Source organism: Solanum lycopersicum, chromosome 11 (assembly GCF_036512215.1).
Source record: "Solanum lycopersicum chromosome 11, SLM_r2.1".
NCBI lineage: Eukaryota > Viridiplantae > Streptophyta > Magnoliopsida > Solanales > Solanaceae > Solanum > Solanum lycopersicum.
In genome coordinates, this window is record NC_090810.1 from 4,086,688 (window position 1) to 4,114,227 (window position 27,540).

At 32.1% G+C, this 27,540-nt stretch overlaps 1 protein-coding gene across 1 annotated transcript; it reads right to left on the reverse strand.

Annotated features, from left to right (window-relative positions):
• Positions 1-6,733: 6,733 nt before the first annotated feature.
• LOC101261480 (cyclin-D4-1-like) lies at positions 6,734-9,845 on the reverse strand. Its single transcript, XM_004250470.5, has 6 exons — positions 9,232-9,845; positions 8,760-8,846; positions 8,533-8,631; positions 8,129-8,330; positions 7,795-7,922; positions 6,734-7,438 (listed from the first exon to the last, which is right to left on the reverse strand). The coding sequence occupies exons 1-6, from the start codon at positions 9,529-9,531 to the stop codon at positions 7,229-7,231; spliced, it is 1,026 nt and encodes a 341-aa protein (XP_004250518.1). The 5' UTR covers positions 9,532-9,845; the 3' UTR covers positions 6,734-7,228.
• Positions 9,846-27,540: the final 17,695 nt, after the last annotated feature.

Consider the following 27,540-nt stretch of genomic DNA (forward strand, 5'->3'; position numbering starts at 1 on the left):
AAAAAAAAGTCCTTGTTCTTGAATACTGTGTTTAAAAAAAATACTCGATCCATCTCAAATTAAACGCCGGCTTAGCAAATATTGTATACTTAGAAACGTATAATTAAATTTTTAAGGTGATACTTATTTTGAAACGACAGAGTAATAACTTATCATCGAGAATGATATTGATCGTACAAAATTGAGTTGATGGCCTGGGCTGCTAAAAGGACAATTGTCCTATCTATATATGTTAAATTTCTCAACCACCTAACCAAATTTTTTGCAATTGTAGTGTTTGTCGTTGAGATTTGTCATAAATTCTTCTAAAAGTATTTGCTAAGGCACATTGAATTGATAATTTGTTCTTATAAAGTTTATGTTATGAAGTTAAATATTGTATATATACCTAGCTAGGTTATGTTGTTGTCATAAAAATAACCGATCTTATTATTGAAAGTTGAATGATAAAATTAACTATTTCACGTAGTTTAAAGATAAATACGATCATTTCACATGGTTTAAGATCAAAGTTGATCGTTTTCACATTTGATGGTCAACTCATATTTTATGTACTCAATCATAAATGCATGGGATATTCAATGTTATAATTTTTGTATTAATGGAACTTCACCATATATCTATGAAATTGACATGGCATTTCTTGATATATTTTTTTCTTTTTCTTTAATGAAGTTGGATTTTCATTTTAAAAAAATACAAAAAGTTAATGAAGCTTTTACTATTTAGTAATCCAATAAGGTAATTGTAGCAATCATAACAAGATTGAAGTTTAGTTTGACATTCAACTTGACCATTCAACAAGATGTATTTGCAATTTCAAGGCACTTGTCTTTGGGTTCTTTCTTGGAACTAATTCATCTAAATTAAAATACGATTTCGTTATTCTTATTCGTCACATTTCACTTTTCGATAGTTATATTGTACGAATTTCAACTAACATTTTAAAATGTATTTTTGTGCTGAGTTGGATTGAATCTGTAGGTAAAAGGTTATATCTTTTGAAATTAAGATTTAACGTTCAATCCTAAATTGATTTTCACTAAACTCGTAGCTCATTTTAGTTATTGAATTCATGATTAAATAGAGTTTTACATGTTTAATAACTCTTCTAAAAAATATAGGATCACTAAATCCATCTAACACTCCAAACTCATACCTTATACGGTTAAATTTCGTTATACCAATATTTTACTATAATGACTGAATTTTCATAAGAATCGATCTTTTATGTTATATTTTACTTCTCTATAACATTGTTTACCTATAATAACATGGACACTCATTATATCAGAATGCTTTGTAAAATTATTCTTCGATAATAGTCATACTCAAATATTACTATGTAATAATATTTTTCAAGAAATATATATAGCAATCATAAAAAATTTTCATACAAATTATTATAAATAGTTTTTGACTGTATTGTAGCTCCACCGACCACAAAGAAGCAAAAGTTTTATTTTATTTATTTAATAAAGTAATTAATCTAGAGGCTCTTGAGTTTTGACCATGCTTAGCTGTTTTTGGTCAGTCAAAACTCAATTAATACATTACTATTAATTTTTTACTGTCCTTGTCTTTATATATATGTAATAAAAAGGTATTCTCATGTTTTGTTTATACTAAAATAATTTAATACTCGTATATAAAATATTATCACTTGTTGGTCTGACAATAGTATGCTTTCGGTAGTACATTATAAATTCTAATTAAAAAATTTTACCCAAAAAAACAATTTATTAAGAGTAATGGGTGAAAATAATTAATTTTGACAGTATATTATCTTATCATAATTAAAAGTATTATTTATCTCCAAAATAAGATGAAGAACGTGTTAGGATTTAAAATCTATGAAATCGAGTTATTGGATATCTATCTAAGTTTGAGTTGATAAATTAGATTTAAAAACTTGATGAACGTAATCTTTAAAATGTTTAATTTTTTATTTAAATTTCACGTTTGAAAGGATTTTATTTGATGGATTATGAATTTCTTACTTGAATACTTTATGTGAATTTCCAATATTGATGGACTAAAGGATTTATATTTAGTTAAGTATTAATTAAGTGAGACGATTAAAGAAATAAACCATAATTGAAACAAATATACTTTTATCATAAAGATTAATTATTAAAATTTTTAAAAAAATATATAATTAATTTGAACCATGTAATGTATTAATTACACTTTTTTTTTTAGATCATTTAATATAGACACATCGTCAATCTTTCACGTTTAATTTGATGGATACGAGGACTTCATTATAATCACATTGTAAAATGACAGCTCCAACTTACATTCAACATTATATGTATTAATTGCGATTTTAATAATCTAGAGTTCGAAAGTTCAGAATGAATATAATATCGTGATAAAAATTTATAATTTAATTCAAATTTCTTAATAATATACATAGATATGCATGTAATTTGAGTGAAAAGACTCTGATTAAAAAAAAAAATTATCTAAATGAATCAGATCAATTCTTCATCTTTAATCAAAGATTTTGAATTCAAATTTTAAGAATAACTAAATTATTTTTTTTAATAAGTTATATCTGATTCAAATATCAATAAATATCGAATATCGAATAATTACGTATATATATTAATAATTTATGTTTGTTTTAGCCTAGGTAAAAAGGAAGCAAAATAAAGTAGGGTTATGAAACATAAAATTTTGAACCGAAAATCTAAAGAAAAAAAATATATTGGATGAATTTTTGTGTGAATAATTACAATTTTATAAGACGTGTAATGAGTAGATTCATCTGAGAAAATGAAACAGAAATCCAAAAGCATTTAAAAACAATTAATTTTATACATTCAATTCCCAAGGTTTCTTATGCTTCAGATATCCCTTTCTTTATTTTATTTTTATTATATAAAAATATATTATTTTTATATATATAAAAAATAAAAATAAAAACTCTGTGAGTCAGTTTTGTAAATGAGCAACCCAAGATGTTGACCAGTCTCACTCACTATCTTCCATTTCTTATTATTGCCAAAATATTTTTTTCTAATAAAATAAACATTACTCTTACACAATTTATAATGATATATACTTTTTAAAACTTACACAAATATAATAATTTTATAATAAATATATTAGATATATGTATTTGTATGTCTCATTATTCAGATAGCGAAACACTCCTAAAAGAGACGATAACAAAATATCTGAAAGAATATTATTGTATTTTATATATCTAAAATGATATATTAGTTATTTTTTTAAAAAAAAAGACTTCATATATCATCGTGAATAAGTAAAAATAAACGAAGGGAGTTCGAAATTTTTTCAAAAATATATTTTCTATTGATGTAAGTTAAAATTTAGACACGTGGCTATACGGTCAAACGAAACGGATGTGGGTCATAGTTAGTGGGCCCAATATTGCCAATTCGGATCCCCAAAAAGTACATACAAAGCAATCATTACCGGAAAACGACTGGACGGTGTCGTTTTATACATTTATTTGATGTAATATTTTTTGATACTCATATAAAGTAATTTAGAAATTATTTATGACAAATTTTTTTATGATAATTTTATATCATATTGCATGTGGGATAAAAATTACGAAAATAGCTAATATTGAGATAAAAATAATCTCGCATCTGAGTCTATAGTTGGTAGGTTAAATTTCTCTATCTAAGACTCTAAGTGATTGAGTTGAAGTTTTGGAATAAAACGGATGGAGCCCTTCGAGTATTTATGATTGTATGTGGCAATATTTGGCAGGCGAATAACACGATTTTCAAGGAGTTCCACGATAATCAAGGGTTTCAAATTTAATGATGACAACTAAACACGAGGTTTGCTTGTTGCGAGACTTGACTCAATACCTTACGATACAATCTATAATAGACATGCAACATACTAAATTAACTACATATCTAGTATAATTTTACGAGTAAAATTTAAAAAGACTACTATACACAAAATTAATTTGTGTCTTTATAAATTAAGAAGGTTTTTTCTAATAAGCTAAAAAAAATCAAAGAGAAGTGCAATAATTAATAATATATATATAAGACAGCAAAATAACATAATACATTATGATAAAATGACTAGTGCATATTAACTTTCAAATTTTGAAATGTCTTGCTTTTGATAAGGGCTATCCATATGTAATATGACAGAAAATGACCATGATCTATCAATTTATTCTGTGCCAATAATGCAACAAAAGCTTTAAAATTTTGGTTCAAATTATGGATCTTATCAATTGAATGGGGGGCACGTATGTCCCTCCTGATCGGTAAAAGCTTACTTGCATCGAGTATTTATATTAAACGAATAAATGTTTGTATGTACACTAATATAACTTAACTTAATACATAAATATGTCTTTTAACTTAGCTTCGAATCATATTTATGCCCTTCAACTTTGGGTGTGCACAAGTAGACACCTAACTTGTATAAAGCTGAACAAATAGACATAAATGTCCTACATATCTTTTTTTGTGCTATGTGTGTTTTACCATGTGTTTATTTATTTAAAAGTTGGAAAGTTAAATCTTGTGGTGAAGAATAACAAAAATAAGTTGACATCCCTACTTTTACAATTTAGTCTAATACATTTGTGGTCAGTTTAGTTATTGGAATTTGAAATTAATTTTAGTACAAATTTTGGTAATACATGTTGTGTTTAATGGACATTTTGTAGTGTACCACCAAAGAGTAGTGTAGTATAGTGTTTTAATAATTGATATAGTTTAGTACTAGTACTTTCAGTACAAAGTTTGGTAATAATTTATATGTTGTATTTGCACAAAATTTCAGACTATGGATTTGAATTTGTGAAGAACCACAATCAAACCTTTGGATATGAAGTTTTGAACTGTCATATACTAACCTCCATCCTCAAGTCTGAGTAAAACAACATTCAAACTTTAGATTTTGGTATAAAGTTCAGAGTTCAGACTGAAAGTATGAAATTTAAAATTTTAGATTTTCGAGATGGTTAAAAGTGTTGGGATCGCAAATAAGCAGGTGTAAATGCAAAAGTTAGCAAAGCAAACCTCGAAAGATCACGAGTAAGAAGACAACGAGAAATATACCAAAAAGACACAAAGATTTAACGTGGTTCGGTCAATCGACCTACGTCCATAAAGGAGATGAGCAATCCACTATAAATATGAGACTACAAAATACAGAGGGAAATAACCTCAACCAAATTCACTCATAATACATGGGAGGTTCACACAAGTGATAACGTATCAAGCTTGTGACCCACAATTTCTCCCCCTCACCAAAACTCTCAAAACCATTAAGACTATATTGTGAATGTTGATTAAGTTAGATAGAACATGTCTCTATTTATAGAGTTCTAAACCTTTTCCTACAAGAAAAATGATTAGTCAATCCAAAACATTTTCCTAAAAAGAAAATCTATTTATGATTAGTCAATCCAAAATATTTTCCTAAAAAGAAAATCTATTTATGGTAAGAAATTCAGGAGAAATAAAACCCAACAAAAAATACTTTGTCAAATTCAAGTATGTTCTAAATAGTGGTCTTAAGAGTTTAATTGTGAAACTCACCTGAAATATAACAAGATGATTGAGATTTTTCTCTCTTAACAAAATTTTTTAATTTTGAGCATTAAAATGGAGAAATTCTTGATATAGAGAAATAACTGAGATCTTTTCACTCTTACATGTTGGTTAATCTAGCAATTATTTATGTTATAGATGAATTGACACCACAACTTCAAAAAGAGGTATCATGATGGATGTTATTTGCAAATGACTTGTATTGATAGATAAGACATGCAGTAGAATTAATGATAGATTGGAGATTTGGAGATCGATCCTATAGTTTAGAGGTTTTAGGTTGAGCGAAGTCAGAGTATATGGAATGCAAGTTCAGTGACGTTTGCATAAGACAAATGTGAAAGTGAGGACTAATACACAAGTCATCCCCGATGAGAAGAGGTTTCAAGTATCTTAGGTTAATAATCCAAAAAATGAAAAAAAAAAATTGACGATGATGTCACACATCGTGTAAATGTGGGGTGGATGAACAAGGACTCACATCAGGTACCCTTTGTGATAAGATTGTGTCATCGAGATTTAGAAAAAGTAAGTTCTATAAAGTGATTGTTAGACCAATCATGTTGTATGAGATAGAGTGTTAGTCAAGAATTTACTTGTCCAAAAAAAGGAGATGAGTTAAATGTATGCACAGGCACACTAGAAAGAGATTTCATTATGAACAAAAATATACGAGAAAAGATTGAGAGTAACATCAGTTATGTAAAAAAAAAATTAGGTTGTAACGATCCATGCACGTAAAGAGGAGCAACACAGATGTCTACATAAGGAGGTGCGAGAGAGGTCTATCTTCTACATTACAATAATAGATCTAAGGAGAGCTAAAGGTAGACCAATAAAAAACTAGAGCAAGGTGATTAGACATAACCAAACATATTTTCATCACATTAAGAACGTGACCTGAAATAGAAAATAATATGATGACCAAGGATTAAAGTATAAGGTTATTAAATGATCGAGCAATTTTCTCTTTCTTGAACAACCTCTTCACTTCTCACGAGATAGAGATAAAATATACATGCATACACTCGTTAATAATTACTAATAAAGGAATTGTTGTATAATGTTAGACAATGAAGGAAACCATTATACATAAATTTCTTAGTCTAAAATAGTATTTTAACATTGAAAATACACATCCTATATAGTAATAAATAGAGATCCAATTTGCACAACACAATGTAAAATTATATTAATATGAAGATCAAAAGGGATTTTTTTTTTTTGGATGTTTTATTCCATAATACCATGAAAATACATCTCAATTTCACTTCACTAATAATAGAAGTAATAAAACAACACCACCACTTAATAACCTCCACTATCTATACTACTTTAACCTCCAAATCCTTTTTTCATTCTATATATTTTTCATTTGAATTTTTTTAAAAATTACCCAAACAAAGGAAGAGAAAAAGCTCAATATCTCTCCTCAACCTCCTGTTTTACTATGGTTGTTGACAACTCAGGATTATTATTAACAGCTGGTGACAATTCTTTTCATGCTAACAACATGGACCCCCCACCCCCACCCCTTTTTTCATCAATGCTTTTGTGACTTTTAAAGCCACCACACCAACAAAATTTCCATTTAGCCAAAACTCATTGGACTTTTTAGGACCTCTAAAAACTAATTTAAAAAAAAATTAAAGTTGATGACTTCATGAGATGATGTTTGTGTCAAGTTTCCTCCTTTTTGCATTTTGACATGAAAGGACTGTTCCTTCACCACTTTTGTAGCTCAAACAAGCAGCTTCCAACACCCCATTGGGAGTTTGAGGCACTGATGTTGCTGCTGCTGCAGCAGTAGCACTAGTCCCACTAACCAATGTCAAATCTTGAATCAGTTCAAAACACTTCATCACTCTGTCCTGCAATATCACAAGAAAGAAGAAGAAAAAAAATGAAACCCCACATCATCAATAAACTAATGATAGTATAAAAGTTAAAACCAACATGGTAAATTTTAATGTATCAAGAATCTAGACTAGTGGTGCATGATTCGAAACTCGATTCTTTAACAATGTTTGAGCTCGTGACGTACACTTAATTCACTGTTCAAAATAGACAACATTTAACAGTATGACTCTTTAGTAATGTTTGAGCTCGTGACGTGCATCTAACCAACACTCGTGGTTGTGCTCTTTCCACTAAAAGAAAGTCTTAAGTGGGGGCAAAGAATCAAGAGTTTTATATCAGTGGGGAGCACTAACTCAAAATCTTTCACCTTTTCAACTTGTATGGAGAAGCAAGACATTGCCTTATCAATGTCTTTTGCTTGTGGCCTTTCCCATGAAACAGACATTGCCACTGCTGCTGCAATTTCAGAAGACCTGAATTCCAAGAAGTCAATACCTGCATTCAATTTTCCCAACCATGAACTGGATCAAGCACTTAATGATTTTCTCAGGATCAAGAATTGGTACAACATGTAACTCGGTCTCGGGCGTGTGTCAGATCCTCTAAAAGCAATGTATTATTAGAGGTTCCAAACAACATCATTTGAGAATCCGAGTAACATAGATTCGAACGATATCCAAAAAGACTCGAAAGAGTATAACCTTTGATTATGCTTAATATTAGCTGAATCGATCTAGAAACCAATCGCATCGATGGGAATTCATCAAGATTCATCTTTCTCATAAAATAATCAATGAATGTGCAAGGTGTATAAGCCTGCATTCTCCATCTCAATGTGCTCAACACCAAAAGTTCCATTCTTTGTATTGTTTTGCCTTCAAATAAAAACTTAGGCTCACCTACCTGTTCCCACAAACAAAACACTCAAGATTCACTACAAATATTCTAATTCAAGAATACAACAACACACCGAGTGTGATCACGAGAGTTTGTTTCCGATAAACCCTCAACTCAAGATAAAAAAACAATCCAAAGCAGTAAAAATAAAGAAATATCAAGAAAGTCCAATAAAAACAAGTTCTTGAATTGGACATTTTGTATTCACCTGTAAATCAACAGTCAAAGGAACATTAATTTCTTCCATTTTGACAGCAAGGGATAAACAGGCTACAGCTAACAATTGAATTGTCCAAATTTTACCTCTCTGTAAATCATTCATAAGAAGAAAAAAAAGTAATTTAGCAGAATGCAGAGTAATCAACCAACATTGAAAAGTTCAAACACAAAGAAACAAAGTGTAAGACAAAATTATATAAAGTAAAGTGGACTTACTGGCAATTCATACAAAGACAGAAACCTATCAAGGTAATTTATTGACAAACAAAAACTCAGCTCTCCAAATCCATAATGCACATGAGCCTGCAAATCACATAACACAAATTACCAAATCACTAAAATATATATGTCCCCACTAATCAATGTAAAACAACATGTAATCACACAAGTGGGGTCTGATACAACAATCAAAGGCACTAGAAACAACCAATAAAAATAGAAATCTAAGAATATGAAAATACAAGACTAATACTAATACTCAGACTACCTACTAATCAATCCACATTGTCAAGTAAAATTCAAGAAAATGACATCATATATAGAAAAAGCAAAAAGACTCTATTTTTATGATAGAACTAGAAAAACCAAAGGTTATAAGATTAAGATTGAGATTAATGCAAAACATAAAGTTGATCAAAATGGAAATGAAAAGTACTAGATTGTTAATGATCAAAAACATATAATTAACCTTCCAAATCCAATTAACAGCTTCTCTTCTATGATTCAAATCCAAATCCCCAATTCTCAATCTCTTAAGATAATCATCTTTTGGTAAAAATACTTTTTCCCTTTCCAACATAACAGAAAAGCTTTCTTCACTTAGACATGGCAACAAATCAATCAATGCCACTGATCTGCCATAGTCAAAGTTCAAAACTTTACTCTTTTCTTGAATTTTTTGGTCATCATTTGCCAAAGAATCAAGATCATCAAAGCAAAGATTTTTAGTTTCTGTACAAAGTAACAAATCATTACTGTTTTCACCCATTTTAAGAACAAAAAAAAACACAAAAAGATCAAAACTTTGGTATTAAAACTAAAACCCCTTTAATCAAAATCCAGTCTTTACAAGATTCAATCCCATTTTCATGAAAAAAAAAGTTTTAAAAAATCCCACCAACACCCTTTAATCAAAATCCCTCATTTTTTCAAGATTTCTAAAGATTTTTGCATGTAACCCTTAGCATTTTTCTTATCATTTTTTGGGTTTTTTCTTATAGAAACACAGAGGAAAAAAAAAAGGAAGAAGAGACAGGAGGAGGAAGAGAGTTGAGTATTGTGGGGTTTGGACTGTTTTTTTTCAAGAAGAGAAAAGAAAGGTTTATGTAGGAAATGAATATATGTGTTTAGGGTAAAAAAGGAATTTTGTATGAGAATTGTGGATTATACCTCATTAATTAATTTAGTATAAATAACAATAAATCAAAAAGAAAAAACATAAATAACAATAAATAGTGAGGAGAAAAAAAAAAGCAAAAATTTATATTCCTTTCGTCACAATTAATGTAATAATTTCTATATTAAAAATTATATGTGTAAGTATTATTATGAGTCACGATTTAATATGTTATAATCTTAATTTCAGAATATGATAAGTGTCAGGTAAATTAAGACCGAAAGAATATAAAAGTTAGATAAAATTCATGAATAGTCAATATTAGTGGTTGCAATTGAAAAATAATAATTATTTGAAAATGTCAAAAATTACTAATAAATTTTTAAAAAAATGGTATAATTTGAAACTTCATAATAATATTATGATTATTCATCTTTTTGTAATGACATGACCAATGAGTGATAGGTAATCACTATTTTTATATAAGATTATATCTATATACAAAAACAACAAATTAATAGAATCAAGATTGTTTTTTTAGTACAATTTATTTTTTTGCTTTTTTTTTTCTTTGAGGAAGGAAAATGAAAAAGAATTAAGAGAATTGACTAGACCAAGTGAGACAATGATGATGTAATAAATGATTCTTATACACTTTTATAGAAAACTTAAATGATTTTACATGAATATATATATATATATATATATATATATATTGAAACTTTTCTAAAATACATGGTCCTATTTTAATTTATAAGTTTAAGCCTAAAAAGAAATTGTTTAACATTTTTCTTTTTCACTTTTTTTTTCTTTGAAAATATAATAAATTTATTGCTAGTCAAGATTACTCATTAATTGTTCCTATGATTAATTAAATGGACACATAAATGTAACTACGAAGACTTATGAATTCAATATGCATTAAATTTAGAACGACTAAAAGTACTCTAAAAATACGAATACAACTAACTTCATTTAAATCAAACGTGGTTTATTGACTTAAAATGGATGAATTTCACTTTTTCTTAATAAAATATAAATATTAAAATATTTTCTAGAAAAAAATATGTGAGTTACATATTTATTTTATTGTTTTTAATATGTACATAAATAAGTATTATCTCGAAAGTATAACATGTCATTAGTAAAACATGTTTTCTCTGCTTTCACAAGAAAAGTTATTTACCACATTTTTTAAAGAACTTACTTTAAAAAAATAACTTCAAAAATTTCAACTAACCGATCAGAATTAAGTTAAATAACATTTTCTTGCTCCATACCAAACACACCCTTATGATAAATCCGAAGAATTGATAGAGTGCAAAGAAAATATATAAACTATGGTATTAAATTTCTCAATTGTTAATTTTTATAAATTTTATTTCCATGATAGCTAAGATGAATTTGTATTTATTAAAATAATTGAGTTTTTGCTATAATAAAATTTTATTATAACAGCTTCGAGTATATCATTTTATTTTAAATTGAAAATAATGAAACTTCTCTCGTGTATAACGTCTTATTGTAAATTTAGATGAATTGAAATTTATCTCAAAATACATTATCTTATTTTAAGTTATGACGTACTGAAACTTCTCTAAAGTATAGCGTTTTATTTTAAATTTATAAATATTGGAACTTCTCTCGAGTATGTCGTCTTATTTTTAATTTAGAGTTGCTAAAATTTTCCTTGAGTATCGTCTAATTTAAAATTTAGAAATACTAAAACTTCTCTCGACTTATTTTAAATATATATCTATTAGTATGGGTGTTAAAAATGAATCCAAACATAGGTAACACGTTCAACATTCAAGCCTAACCCATTTTAAGAGAATTCACAATTGAGTTAAATTCAGTCTACAATTTCAATCTGTTTTAAAAAAATTTATGAAGATATCTTTCTATATTAAATATATGAATTATTATCTATTAAACATTTTTAGGATTCATCTATCTATTTGATACCTTTTTATAAAAAAAAAAATCTTGAGCGAAAATTTGAATTATGATTATAAAAGTTAAATATCACTATGTTAAAATTATTTAGATTAACCGGATCAAATTGGGTGGATCATGACTCAATCAGTCTTTTTACTCATTTGAACCCAACCCACTTGAATCCAAAGTAAATTAGGATGGGTTAAGACCCAACTCGATTTCTATGACAACCCATTTTAAAATTTTCAATTTCAATTCAACCCGCCCATTTGACACCTCTACCTATTAGCATCCAATATTTATAAGAACTAATTTAGCATATATGTATTGTACATATATAGAACGTCAAATAATAAATATAAAAAAAAAAATTGAAAATATAATTAACGTTAAAATAAATGTAATATTTGCCTAAATGATAAAATACACGTCATCATATAACTTCTAAATATGCAAAATATGGTGAATTTATTGAATTATTTAATTCACATACAAAACATATGACTTGTATGTATAAGTTTGGTAAAAAATAATTCTTACCCTTTTTCTTTTTCACCTTTTTCCTTTGAAAATCCAATAAATACTTTATATTACAATTATTCCCTACTTATTTCTACTCAAAAATATAATATAACTAGAGTACTCATTAATTATTCCTATGATTAATTTAAAACACGTGAATGAAACTACAAAAAAAAAATTAATTGGGTTGAGCATATCCAAAAAAAATACAAGTGATTGGGACAATTTTTTTTTCTTGATTGTACAAAAATATAAACAAAAATGTGTATACATGCACTCTCAAATGCTTATTATAGTATTGCCCCATTAATTATATAAATTTTTTTATGAGGATTCACAATTAGAAAAGAAGTCATCGGGCAACTCGATAGAAATTAAAAGATCAGAAAGATAAAATTATTGTCATTTTTATGTCACATAAAGATTATTTATCTATTCATTCATCAGTAACTTGTAAGTTATAACAGAAAAATTATAAATTATATTAATTTTCTTTTGAATAAAGTAAGTTTTGACCTTGCGTTTAGAATATATTATATTTATTAAACTCATTTATCTTTTTAATATATAAACAAGCATAAACGTCTTTAGAGAAAAGGCATAAAAAAAACTCTACATATATATACATTATTTTATTGAAAATATATAGCAACGGCACAAATTGTAGGTCATGTGATTTCATGTGGAATAAAAAACATAAAAAATTGTATATCTAACTAATTATTGAAAATATTCCTACCGTTGGAAAATAATAAATTGTAGGGCATGTGATTTTATGTGAGAAAAAAAAACATAGAAATTTTGTATATCTACATTTTTATTAATTATTAATAAAAAAGGATAAATCTTATGAATTTTTCTTATAAAAAAGATAATAAGAAAACAAATTGTTTAACGATCACTTATATAGGTTATGTATAGATTGAAGCTATCTTATTATTAGAGAAAGAGTCTAGGCTACTTTTTTTAATATATATACGATCGTGTGCTGGTTAATATATAAACGTAAAATATAGAAATTTTTAACTTGAATCAGATAAAGGTACTATTAGTTACGATACGAATAAATTAAAGCTTCATTCCAAATGTATATATCAATAAATTTATTAAACACAGATTATGGTGAGAATATGGTTCAGAATCCTTCATTGTTTTTAAAATTTCAGGTTCAAGTCTTGAAAATGAAAAAAATCACGTCAAAAGTATTTCCTTCAGAATTAAACAGACCCTACAAACGCGCCAATCCAATTAAGTCGAGTTCCCTCCCCCTTCCCCCTACCACCCCGAGCCCTTCCAAAAAAAGAAAAAAAGAGTACAACGCTAGTATCCGAATTCAGTCTGACTTTGCAATAAATCTTAATTTAAAATTGACCCTCTAAAAATAGATCCTACAATATATTATTACAAATTTAATCAAATTTCGATAACAATAAAAGACATCTAGTGGGAAACTAAAGATGAATAGATCTAATAAAGTAAATTATAGTATAGTAGGCATGCATGCTAATTTCTTTTCTCCTATAGACTTTATTTAAACACACAATTTTAACCTCTTTTTATTTCTTTTTCTTCTTCAAGCATAGATACTCTCTACACTATCTTCCTTTTTTCTATCTTAGAATTTTTACTATATTTTGTATTTATTAAAACTTAACTTTTAACTCCCATATCTTTTTAGTACAAACATATATATTTGTATCAAAGTTATATAGCATGTCACGTGTAGTAGTGCATCAATTCAAAAGTTATTTTTGCAGCCTTTTTTTAAACTTTTGTTTGTGGAAGTAAAAAGGAGTAATTATAGTTTAGTAATTATATGAAGACTTTATTTTATAGAAAATAGGATATAACTAAAATAGATATCTCGATAAATTTTCGATTCAACTAAAAAAGATACTTATAACATATTAAATTTTATTGAACTCATGAACCGTTTGTTGAATATGTCAATATAAAGATACTTTATAGTCTCGTCTTAAATGATGAAATCATTTTAAACATTTCAAAGCTAATTTTTTATATGGTCAGCTCGATTAATATACCATCGCAAAAAAATATTATTTTATTGATTTCACTTTTCTTAAATATTAATTAAGTCATCATCTGATAAATCAATTCGAATAACTCGCGTAAGCTTGGTACAATCCATCGTAAGAGTTGGTTGTGTTACGTTTGTAACAATAGGAATATAATTATTTTTTCAATTTAAATCGATTAGATATATTGTATGATACCTTATCAACATTATTTAAGGCATAACTAATACATTATCTGTCACGACCCAAATCGGGCCGCGACTGACACCCACACTTACCCTCCTGTGTGAGCGAACCAACCAAATCTAAACCTTAACATTTCAATGTACTATCAACATAAAGTAACGCGGAAGACTTAAACTCATTAATAAAAAACCAATTCAATAACTATTATTTCCCAAAATCTGGAAGTCATCATCACAAGAACATCTACTTCAAATTACTAAATCTAAGAGTTTCTAAGAAGCTAAAAATACATAAAAGCTAGTCCATGCCGGAACTTCAAGGCATCATGACATGAAGAGGAAGATCCAGTCCAAGCTAGAAGCATTAGCTCACCCTGATATCCGGAATAATGAAGACTAGCTAGAGTTGCGGTTGAGTTGAAGACGATGGCACGTTTGCTGCACTCCACAAATAACAAAGAAGAAAACATAAAAGTAGGGGGTCAGTACAAACACAAGTACTGAGTAGGTATCATCGGCCAACTCAAAATAGAAAACAGTATACACCGGATAATATCATAAAATCAACTAATATCCTTAGCATGCAGCATTTACAATTACCATAACCCTTGGTTACAACACCAAGCTCATCAATGAGGACTCACGCCTCCTTATCATACTCATTTGGGAATTAGGTTCATTAGATTGAATATATTAACATCTTTCAAAATTCATTATCTTTATTCCTCTCGTGTCGGTACGTGACACTCCGCTCCTCAATATACTATCCTGGTGTCGGAACGTGACACTCCGATCCTCATTCTATCCTGGTACCGGAACGTGGCACCCGATCCATATACTATCCTGGTGTCGGAACGTGACACTCCGATCCTCATTCTATCCTGGTACCGGAACATGGCACCCGATCCATATTCTATCCTGGTGTCGGAACATGACACTCCGATCCTCATTCTATCCTGGTGTCGAAAAGTGACACTCCGATCCTCATTCTATCCTGGTACCGGAACGTGGCACCCGATCCATATTCTATCCTGGTGTCGGAACGTGGCACCCGATCCCCTAATCTCCTTCTATCAATTCATCAAGCCTTCTTTCTTACCAAGGCATCATCAATCTCATTATTTTAGTTCATCACGCCTTCTTTTATACCAAGGCCTCATCATTAACAAAGAGATTAGGGTTTTTCAAGATTTGGGATTCAATAACTTCATCATGCTTATATAATCACAATTATATAATTACATTCATGCAAGCATACAAGTAAGCACATAGCAGGGTTTACAATATTATCAATACATATCATTCGCTATTAAGAGTTTACTACGAATATCGTAAGAGAAACCATAACCTACCTCCACCAAAGATTAGTGATCAAGCAAGCAATTTCCCCAAGCTTTGTTCTTCGTTTTCTCTCTTCCTCGTTCAACTTTCTCTCTCTTTCTCTTGTTCTTTCTATTTTCTTTATTCAAACCCTCTTTCTTTTACCCTAATTAGTATATAATTAAGAATAAAAGATGGCAATAATAACCCACTAATTAACTTAAGGTTACCTCTTTTAACCCCCAAGTAATTGAGTTATTAATATAAACCCACGAAATATATAATTATAGCAAGAAATAGTCCAAAACGCCCCTTTAAAACTTAACCAGAATTCGACTCCGACTGGAATTACGCAACCTGTGACGGCCCGTCGCGCCTGCGACGGTCCGTCATGCAGGTTCGTCAGAGACTCAATTTCCTTAAGGAGTCTGTGACGGCCCGTCGTACCTACGACGGTCCGTCCAGCACTTCCGTCACGACGTTTAGAGAATCGTTCCCTGTACCAAATTCTCAAGAGTTGAAGTGTTTTGAAACGGTGGATCACGACGGTTCGTCGTGCCTGTGACGGTCCGTCCTGCAGGTCCGTCACAGAGTTCAGAGAGTCGATTTCAGCACCCAACATTCAGAAATTTCTAAGTGTTTTGGTTCGAGACACCCTCGACGGTCCGTGGCGCCCATGACGTTCCGTCGTGGGTTCCGTCATCTCAGCCTGTTTTTCCAGAAATAAAATCTGCTGCTCAAAACGACTAAACAGGTCGTTACATTAGATACCAATTTACCCATCGTTCGTCCCCGAACGATCACAAGAAGGAAAATAAGGGCGAAAAGGAGTACCTGAATCTGTGAACAGGTGTGGATATCTTTCTCGCATATCAACCTCCTTCTCCCAAGTGGCTTCTTCAACGGGTCGATTCTTCTATTGAACTTTGATGGATGCAATCTCCCTTGATCTCAACTTGCGAATTTCTCTATCTAGAATAGCAACAGGCTCCTCCTCATAGGACAAATTCTCATCAAGCAAAACTGAATCCCGACGAATAATGTAGTTTCCATCCCCATGGTATCTTTTCAACATCGACACATGAAACACCGGATGCACTCCGGACAGCCCTGGAGGCAAGGCTAATTCATACGCCACCTCCCCTACTCGCTTAAGTACTTCAAATGGTCCAATATACCTTGGACTTAGCTTACCCCTTTTACCAAACCGCATCACCCCTTTCATTGGCGAAACTTTCAACAAGACTTGTTCACCCTCCATGAACTCTAAGTCTCTAATCTTTCGATCTGCATATTCTTTTTGCCTACTTTGCGCCGCTAGAAGCTTTTCTTGGATAGATCTCACTTTCTCCATCGAATCCCTCAAAAGATCAGTACCCCAAGGTCTAACCTCGAATGCATCAAACCAACCAATGGGAGACCTACATCTCCTACCATGCAATGCTTCAAATGGAGTCATATCAATGCTTGAGTGATAGCTATTATTGTATGAAAACTCCGCTAAGGGTAAGAAGCTATCCCAATGGCCACCAAACTCTATCACACACGCACGAAGCATATCCTCCAACACTTGAATCGTTCGCTTAGACTGACCATCGGTCTGAGGATGGAACGCGGTACTAAGGTCCAACCTAGTACCCAATTCCGCATGCAATGTTTTCCAAAACTTAGAAGTAAACTGCGTACCTCTATCTGATATGATGGATAGTGGAACCCCATGCAATCGGACGATTTCTGAGATATAGATCTTGGCTAACTTCTCGGCATTGTAAGTCACCTTAACCAGAATAAAATGAGCAGACTTAGTTAACCTATCAACAATCACCCAAATAGAGTCGTACTTATCCATCGTCTTTGGAAGACCAACCACGAAGTCCATTGCGATTCTCTCCCATTTCCATTCCGGAATGGGCATTCTCTGAAGTGTTCCTCCGGGCCTTTGGTGTTCATATTTTACTTGTTGACAGTTTGGACATTTGGCAATAAAATCCACAATATCACGCTTCATTCTACTCCACCAAAAGTGTTGCTTTAGGTCACGGTACATCTTGGTTGCACCCGAATGTATCGAATACCTTGAACTATGAGCCTCTGTCAGAATGGTGTTGATCAAATCATCGACGCGGGGTACACATACCCTTCCCTTAATCCTCAAAACACCTTCCTCATCGATTTGTGCTTCCTTAGCCTCTCCTCGCAATACCTTATCTTGGATTCTGTGCAGTTTCTCATCATCAAACTGTCTTCCCTTAATCTTGTCAAGGAAAGAAGATCTTGCCTCCACACAAGCCAACAATCCTCCCTTCTCATTTACTTCTAACCTCATAAGGTCGTTAGCCAGAGTCTGAACCTCTCTAGCCAATGGGCGTCTAGAAGCTTGCAAGTGAGCTAGACTTCCCATACTTCCCGCCTTTCTACTTAAAGCATCCGCTACAACATTCGCCTTCCCCGGATGATACAAAATGGTGATGTCGTAGTCCTTCAGTAGTTCCATCCATCTCCTCTGTCTCAAGTTCAAATCTTTCTGAGTAAAGACATACTGTAGGCTACGATGATCCGTATAGACCTCACACTTAACCCCATATAAATAGTGTCTCCATTGCTTTAACGCAAACACTACCGCTGCCAATTCCAAATCATGAGTTGGATAGTTACGTTCATGCACCTTTAATTGTCTTGAAGCATAAGCAATCACATTCTTCTCTTGCATTAGCACTACACCCAAACCCGAATAGGATGCATCACAATAGACAATGAAATTCTTACCTTCCACTGGCAAGGTAAGGATTGGTGCGGTAGTCAACAAAGTCTTGAGCTTCTGGAAGCTTTCTTCACATTCTTCCGACCATACAAATGGAACATTCTGCTTAGTCAAGTTCGTCAATTGGGAAGCAATGGAAGAGAATCCCTTGACAAATCGACGGTAATAGCTAGCTAAACCAACAAAGCTCCTTATTTCTGACACATTAGTAGGTCTTACCCAATTCTTCACTGTCTCAATCTTAGAAGGATCCACCATCACTCCATCCTTAGAAACCACGTGCCCCACACCACATCTAGCCAAAACTCACACTTGGAGAATTTGGCATAAAGCTTTTTCTCCCTCAACATTTCCAATACCATTCTCAAATGCTCTTCATGTTCCTTCTTGCTCTTTGAGTATACCAATATGTCATCAATGAATACGATCACAAAGAGATCCAGATATGGCTTAAAAATCTCGTTCATCAAGATCATGAACGCAGCAGGGGCATTCGTAAGGCCAAAAGACATCACTACAAATTTGTAATGCCCATACCTAGTTCTAAAAGCAGTCTTTGGCACATCCGTTGCCCGTATTTTCAATTGATGATAACCGGATCTTAAGTCAATCTTAGAGAAGACACAAGCACCTTGTAACTGATCGAACAAGTCATCAATGCGAGGAAGAGGATACTTGTTCTTTATGGTTACCTTGTTTAGTTGTCTGTAGTCTATGCACATTCGGAAACTCCCATCCTTCTTCTTCACAAACAAAACCGGAGCACCCCAAGGAGATGCACTTGGTCTAATGAAGCCTTTGTTCAACAACCCTTAAAGTTGGGCTTTTAACTCTCTTAACTCCGCGGGAGCCATTCTATAAGGGGGTATAGAAATGGGACGAGTACCCGGTTCAAGATCAATACAGAAGTCAATATCCCTATCTTGTGGCATACCAGGAAGATCTGCAGGGAACACATCCAGAACCTCACAAACCACCGAAACCGACTCAATCGAAGGTACTTGGGTAGTGTCATCCTTGAGATGTGCCAAGAAAGCTAAACACCCTTTACTAACCATTTTCTTAGCACGAAGAAAAGAGATGATACGCACCGGTTTGGAAGTGTAGTCACCCTCCCACACTAACGGATCTGTCCCAGGCTTGGCTAACGTCACCGTTTTAGCATTACAATCCAAGATCGCAAATTGCGGAGAAAGCCAAGTCATACCCAGAATTACATCAAAATCACTCATTTCTAAGATAACCAAATCTACATAAGTGTTGCTCCCTATAAAGTTCACCAAACAAGACATATATACCTTCTCGACTACCACAGACTCACGCACCGGAGTAGAAACACGAATAGGCATATCAAGCAATTCACAATGTAAATCAAGACCATTAGCAAATGCGGAAGATACATATGAAAATGTAGAGCCAGGGTCAAACAATACAAAAGCCATGCAATCACAAACCAGAAGATTACCTGTGATGACAGCATCAGATGTCTCCACCTCCGATCTCCCAGGGAAAGAATAACAATGGGCCCTTTCGTTTGTTTGTCCGTTGCCCCTACTATGTTGTGATGTAGGGGCTCCAGTTTGCCCATCACCCCGACCATTTTGGTGACCACCATTACCTCGACCACCGCGTCCTCCAGAATGACGACCTCTTTCATAACCACTCCTACCTCTAACATTTGGAGGTCTGTAACTTTGTTTTGGACAATACCTCTTAATGTGTCCGGTCTCCCCACATCCATAACACTCTCTGGGTTCAAGCATAGGTCTCTCAGAGAAGGGTTGACCGGTCTGAGGTGGACCCCCAACTACAGTCTGTAGTGAAGACTGAATGGGTCGAACTGAGTAACCTCCGGGACCCTGTCCTCTTGAGTAAGAACCATTAAACTCACCTCCCTTTCGAAACCTCTTTGATGTAGTTGCCATGGTGAAGTCATCTGGCTTCACTCCCTCCACCTCTACCACGAAATCTACCACTTCTTGGAAGGATTTTGCCGTAGCCGCTACCTGTAAGGCTGAAATCCGCAACTCTGACCTCAACCCCTTCACAAAACAACGAATCCGCTCTTGTGGACTGAAACAAAGTTGGGTGGCATATATGGATAGTGCACGAAACTTAGCCTCATATGCATTGACCGACATCCTACCTTGCTCTAGGATCAAGAACTCATCCCTTTTCCTATCCCTCAAAGTCCGGGGGATATACTTCTCCATAAACAAGCTAGAGAATGAGGCCCAAGTCATAGGTGGTGCCTCTGTTGGTTGACACTCAACATGTGAACGCCACCACATTTTGGCGTTCCCTTGAAACTGATAACTCACGAACTCAACACCAAACCATTCTACGATACCCATCTTGTGTAGTAGCTCGTGACAGTCAACCAGAAAATCATAAGCATCCTCAAATTCAGCACCCTTGAAGACTGGAGGTTTCAATTTCAAGAACTTACTGAAAAGTTCATGTTAATCATTTGTCATTATAGGCCCAATAGTCAGACGTGGAAACGTGCCTATTTCCAATGGAACATCCATGCGGGGAGCCGCAGTAGCCGCATGTTGTACCTCCGGAGCCTGAGGTGCTGGTGCAGAAAACACTGGAGGTGTCTGGCCTTGATCAGACAACCCACTAAGATAAGCGAGCACCTGATTTATCATCTCTGGGGTAGGCTGGGGTGGCAATCCCTCATTCTGCACTTGTTCATTTTCCCCATCCTCCCCTTCTCTTATTACTTCCTTAGTCGGTGGAGGAGTCACCGCCCTAGCATCAGATGGGCTAGGTGCTCGTCCTCTTCCCCTAGAGGACGTCCTCCCACGACCTCTACCACGGCCTCTTGCTGCTGCTCTTCCTCGAGCTACATCCCCAGTGGCTGGCTCAGACGCACCCTGTCCCGCCGGTGCTGGTGTTGATGTTGGCGTAGTCGTTGCTCTAGTTCTAACCAGAGAGTGAAGATGGTCAGATACCAATTTGTATCACCTAGATACCAATTGGACCCAAGTAATAGCACGAAAGAAAGAAAGAAAGAATGGAATTTTCCTAAAGTCTTATAGCCTCTCAAAGAAAAGTAAAGGCGTCCCCCTACCGTTCCTTAAGACTCTACTAGACTCGTTCTTGTGTGATGAGACCAACGAACCTAATGCTCTGATACCAAGTTTGTCACGACCCAAATCGGGCCGCGACTGACACCCACACTTACCCTCCTGTGTGAGCGAACCAACCAAATCTAAACCTTAACATTTCAATGTATCAACATAAAGTAATGCGGAAGACTTAAACTCATTAATAAAAACCAATTCAATAACTATTATTTCCCAAAATCTGGAAGTCATCATCACAAGAACATCTACTTCAAATTACTAAATCTAAGAGTTTCTAAGAAGCTAAAAATACATAAAAGCTAGTCCATGCCGGAACTTCAAGGCATCAAGACATGAAGAGGAAGATCCAGTCCAAGCTAGAAGCATTAGCTCACCCTGATATCCGGAATAATGAAGACTGGCTAGAGTTGCGGTTGAGTTGAAGACGATGGCACGTTTGCTGCACTCCACAAATAACAAAGAAGAAAACATAAAAGTAGGGGGTCAGTACAAACACAAGTACTGAGTAGGTATCATCGGCCAACTCAAAATAGAAAACAGTATACACCGGATAATATCATAAAATCAACTAATATCCTTAGCATGCAGCATTTACAATTACCATAACCCTTGGTTACAACACCAAGCTCATCAATGAGGACTCACGCCTCCTCATCATACTCATTTGGGAATTAGGTTCATTAGATTGAATATATTAACATCTTTCAAAATTCATTATCTTTATTCCTCTCGTGTCGGTACGTGACACTCCGCTCCTCAATACACTATCCTGGTGTCGGAACGTGACACTCCGATCCTCATTCTATCCTGGTACCGGAACGTGGCACCCGATCCATATACTATCCTGGTGTCGGAACGTGACACTCCGATCCTCATTCTATCCTGGTACCGGAACGTGGCACCCGATCCATATTCTATCCTGGTGTCGGAACATGACACTCCGATCCTCATTCTATCCTGGTGTCGGAACGTGACACTCCGATCCTCATTCTATCCTGGTACCGGAACGTGGCACCCGATCCATATTCTATCCTGGTGTCGGAACGTGGCACCCGATCCCCTAATCTCCTTCTATCAATTCATCAAGCCTTCTTTCTTACCAAGGCATCATCAATCTCATTATTTTAGTTCATCACGCCTTCTTTTATACCAAGGCCTCATCATTAACAAAGAGATTAGGGTTTTTCAAGATTTGGGATTCAATAACTTCATCATGCTTATATAATCACAATTATATAATTACATTCATGCAAGCATACAAGTAAGCACATAGCAGGGTTTACAATATTATCAATACATATCATTCGCTATTAAGAGTTTACTACGAATATCGTAAGAGAAACCATAACCTACCTCCACCAAAGATTAGTGATCAAGCAAGCAATTTCCCCAAGCTTTGTTCTTCGTTTTCTCTCTTCCTCGTTCAACTTTCTCTCTCTTTCTCTTGTTCTTTCTATTTTCTTTATTCAAACCCTCTTTCTTTTACCCTAATTAGTATATAATTAAGAATAAAAGATGGCAATAATAACCCACTAATTAACTTAAGGTTACCTCTTTTAACCCCCAAGTAATTGAGTTATTAATATAAACCCACGAAATATATAATTATAGCAAGAAATAGTCCAAAACGCCCCTTTAAAACTTAACCAGAATTCGACTCCGACTGGAATTACGCAACCTGTGACGGCCCGTCGCGCCTGCGACGGTCCGTCATGCAGGTTCGTCAGAGACTCAATTTCCTTAAGGAGTCTGTGACGGCCCGTCGTACCTACGACGGTCCGTCCAGCACTTCCGTCACGACGTTTAGAGAATCGTTCCCTGTACCAAATTCTCAAGAGTTGAAGTGTTTTGAAACGGTGGATCACGACGGTTCGTCGTGCCTGTGACGGTCCGTCCTGCAGGTCCGTCACAGAGTTCAGAGAGTCGATTTCAGCACCCAACATTCAGAAATTTCTAAGTGTTTTGGTTCGAGACACCCTCGACGGTCCGTCGCGCCCATGACGTTCCGTCGTGGGTTCCGTCGTCTCAGCCTGTTTTTCCAGAAATAAAATCTGCTGCTCAAAACGACTAAACAGGTCGTTACATTATCACACACATATTTTTTTTATTTTTCTTGCTTCGTTTAAAATTTATGTTTTATTTCAATCTTTATACGATGATTTGACTTTCTTTCCCTATAGTGCCTTAATTTTTAAATGTATATGTATTTTCTTTGTTACCTATTACGATTCGAGTCGCGAAATTAATATTTGTATGAAAATAAATTATCTATTTCTTTCAAATTAATATTTTTATTAAAAAAAAAATGGAATCAAATGGGGTATTATTGTTTATGTGCACGGTCTAGTACAATTTTTATTTTATTTTTATAACTTTTACTATCACGTTATTTTATTCCTCCATACTTGTACTGTACTACTTGTACTACATAAAGTCCGTAAAATGCTGCACAAGGAATGGGATGAAGGTATACCTAGAGTATAATATTTATACGAATTCAGTAATTTTGATTCAAACGATATGTTTATTTAACAACTTAAATGAACATTCGAACATATAAACTATAAATTCTAAGATCGTCTCTGATAATATGGAGATATGAAATGTATTTGTATCGTAAGAAATGTGGACTAGGGGTGGCGTGTGCAACGGGGTTGTACTTTTAGGGTAGGGTGGGAAGGAAACAATCAATGAAAAAATAACAGTTACGAAATAATTTTCCCAATTTTTATGATTTTTTTTTAAAAAGAAAAATTTCTAAAAGAAAAATATATTTTAAAATATATTGTTCAACGAAAAACACACTTATATGCATAACCATTCACATATTATTTGGTCAAGAAGATTAATTTTGAATTTTTATGTTGATTTTATAAATGAAGCTCGTGATCCTAAATCTCCTTAATCCTATTTTTCTATTTTATTTTAATTTTCAAAAACTTCTATATTGAATGCTCTTAATTGATTGTATCTTATCTAATCTAACTAAGATTATGATAAATAAATACTATTCCCTTGATCTCGATTTCATTTTACATTATTTTTAAGAAATATTTATTAGAAGATCTTTATTTTAAAGAAAAAACGGAAAAAAAAATTATTTACCTTTTATTTTAACATAACCCCGTATGTGCAATATTTATAGTGTTCAAATATAATTACTATTAAGGGTGAAATCGTAATATATATTTTATCTTGAATTTCTAAAATGATAAATAGTTTAAGATAATTATGACAGATAATTTTTTTAAAAAATAAATATAATTTGAAAAATAGAATTAAGTAACTAGGTCAAATTGGACAGTAATAAATAAAGACGATTATATCATTATTATACTATACTTCTGTAAATTTATAAATATGAAAGTAAACATTTTTTTTTTCTTTTTTCATTTTTAAAAAATGACTATTTAAGAATTTTACTTTTTTTATAGGCAGAAGTCATCGACTATTTTTATTTTTTAAGACCTTAGTATTGCAAATTTTCAGTTTCTTTTAATGCTCAAGTAAATTACCATTCCACTTGAAAAAATTATCATGTTAACAAGTTGAACATATTTAAGAGATTTTGGCACTTTAAAAAAAAACATTTTTATTAATGTAATTAGTATTAGTCTAATGATACTTCAATTAATTATGTTCAATTAAATTTCAATTGTTTAAAATAAACAATTTTTATTCATTTATTTGTTAATATTCATAAATATCTATAATTGTTAGTATGTAATATAAGATTTATATGGTTAATTTACTTAGGCAATATATTTTCAAAAATAATCCTTTAAGTATTATATAATATATATCTCACGTAAAAAGATCAAATTCGCAAAATTTAATTGATTAAAGATTAACTATATTAAGTTATATATCATTATAATAAAAAAAAAATTGCCAATAACTTGGAGACCAAATATTTTATCATCACTTTATTATATATACTATGTTTTTTCTCAAGTTTGACTCACTCTACTTTAATTAATGAGGTTTAATAAAATAGGAACAAATATTATTCTAAATACTCATATTAATTATTTTAATATTTTTTTGAAGGGGTGTACAATAGCACTTTCAAATACAAATAATATTTTCTCTTATTGGTTGTAGCCTAAAGAAAATAGTTTATTTCATTAAATGCTCTGGTCGAGGGCTTGGTCCATTTGTAAGTATTCATTTTCCCGAGTACCACCCATTTCAACTTATGCCTGAAATTTTAGAGATAAACTTATACTATTTTAAGGTCTTATTACTCTCTTGAACTTATTTTATTAATAATTTTTTATCCCTTTAAGGCTTATGTGGTACTATCTTGTGGGCCCAACGCTGATTGACTTTTTTTTCAAGCTAGTGCTACGTAGACCAAAAAGGGGTAGAAAATTACTTATAAAATAAGTTTAAAGGGGTAATGAAACCTTAGTATAGTATAAATGTATCTTTGGAATTTCAGACATAAGTTGTAGGGGTACTTGTGCATTTTCCCTTTTCTGGAAAGTATTTTAGTTAATTCTATTTCGTATTATTTGTCCAACTTATTAAAAGTTACTTATTAATTTATACAATTAAAATAGAACTGATTTAGTTTTTTTAATTTTAACTTTGAACTAGATATGTAAAAGAAAAAAGTTATAGCTAAAATAGAATTTTATTTTTTATTTTGACTTTAAACTAGATATGTAAAAGTAAAAGTTATAGCTAATTTTGGTATGTTGGGAATATTATTATAGCGGAACCAAATGCCTACATTACATTTACTGGTAAAAAAAGTAATTGAACAAATATTGAATAAAATAAGTTCTATTTTATTTTATTTTATTTTATGTTTGTAGCAAAAAGTAGTTATATTATCGGAATTTAAGTAAATAAAATAATAATGACCTTTTCTTTGGTGATAGAAAATCAAATTGTAAAAGGAATCAAAACTAAAGTTGAGGATACCTTTAATTTTTAACCTATATTCCTGATTACGAATCAAGAGATCTTTGTCAAAAGTGAGTTTTTCTTTGGTGAAATTAATAAATATAAAACACATTTGATTTTGCATTTACTATATAATTTGATATTTAAATATAGGGTACAAAGTTTCGTATTGAAAAATAATATAGGACAAAGAAAGTAATTAAAAAGTGCATTTTTAGTGACAACTTTGGAAACAAAAAAGGAAAAGGAGAAAAAAAAGCCAAGTCCTTTTGAGTGAGATTCTTTTAATTGTGTTTTTCCATAAATAATCATATCAATATTCTTATATTTCAAGAATATTGATAAATATTGTCATATGCCAAGTGTGTATTTCCTCATAGCTTAATTATTAATATAAATAACACTTATATCTTTATAAGAAGGATGTGTATTTGGATGCTTATAAGCAATTTTTAAACCTATTTTTATGCTGTGTTATAAAATGAAAAAAATAAATAAAATGTGTAGTATTACATATAATTGACCATATCTTATTTGAGATCGAAGCATAGCTATTATTATTATTATTATTGTTTATTAAAATGATAAAACTCTTCAATAAGTTAGAAAATTGATGTATAACTTGTTAGGGGATTAACTAAAATAGTCAAAGACTTGTTAACTAATTTCACTATGGAAAATAATATGTTCTTTTTTGCTTAATTTCCAATATAGCTTGCAACATTCTAAAAACAAAGTTTTTTTGCATTGAAAGATCAATGCTTATATCCTAGTAGTCGATATCAATGGAAGTTTTTGATTAACTTATAGCAGAATTGAGCAACATTCAACAACTTATTCCTTCTAATAGTACGATAATCTTTTTTTAAAAAAAAGACAAAGTGGAAATA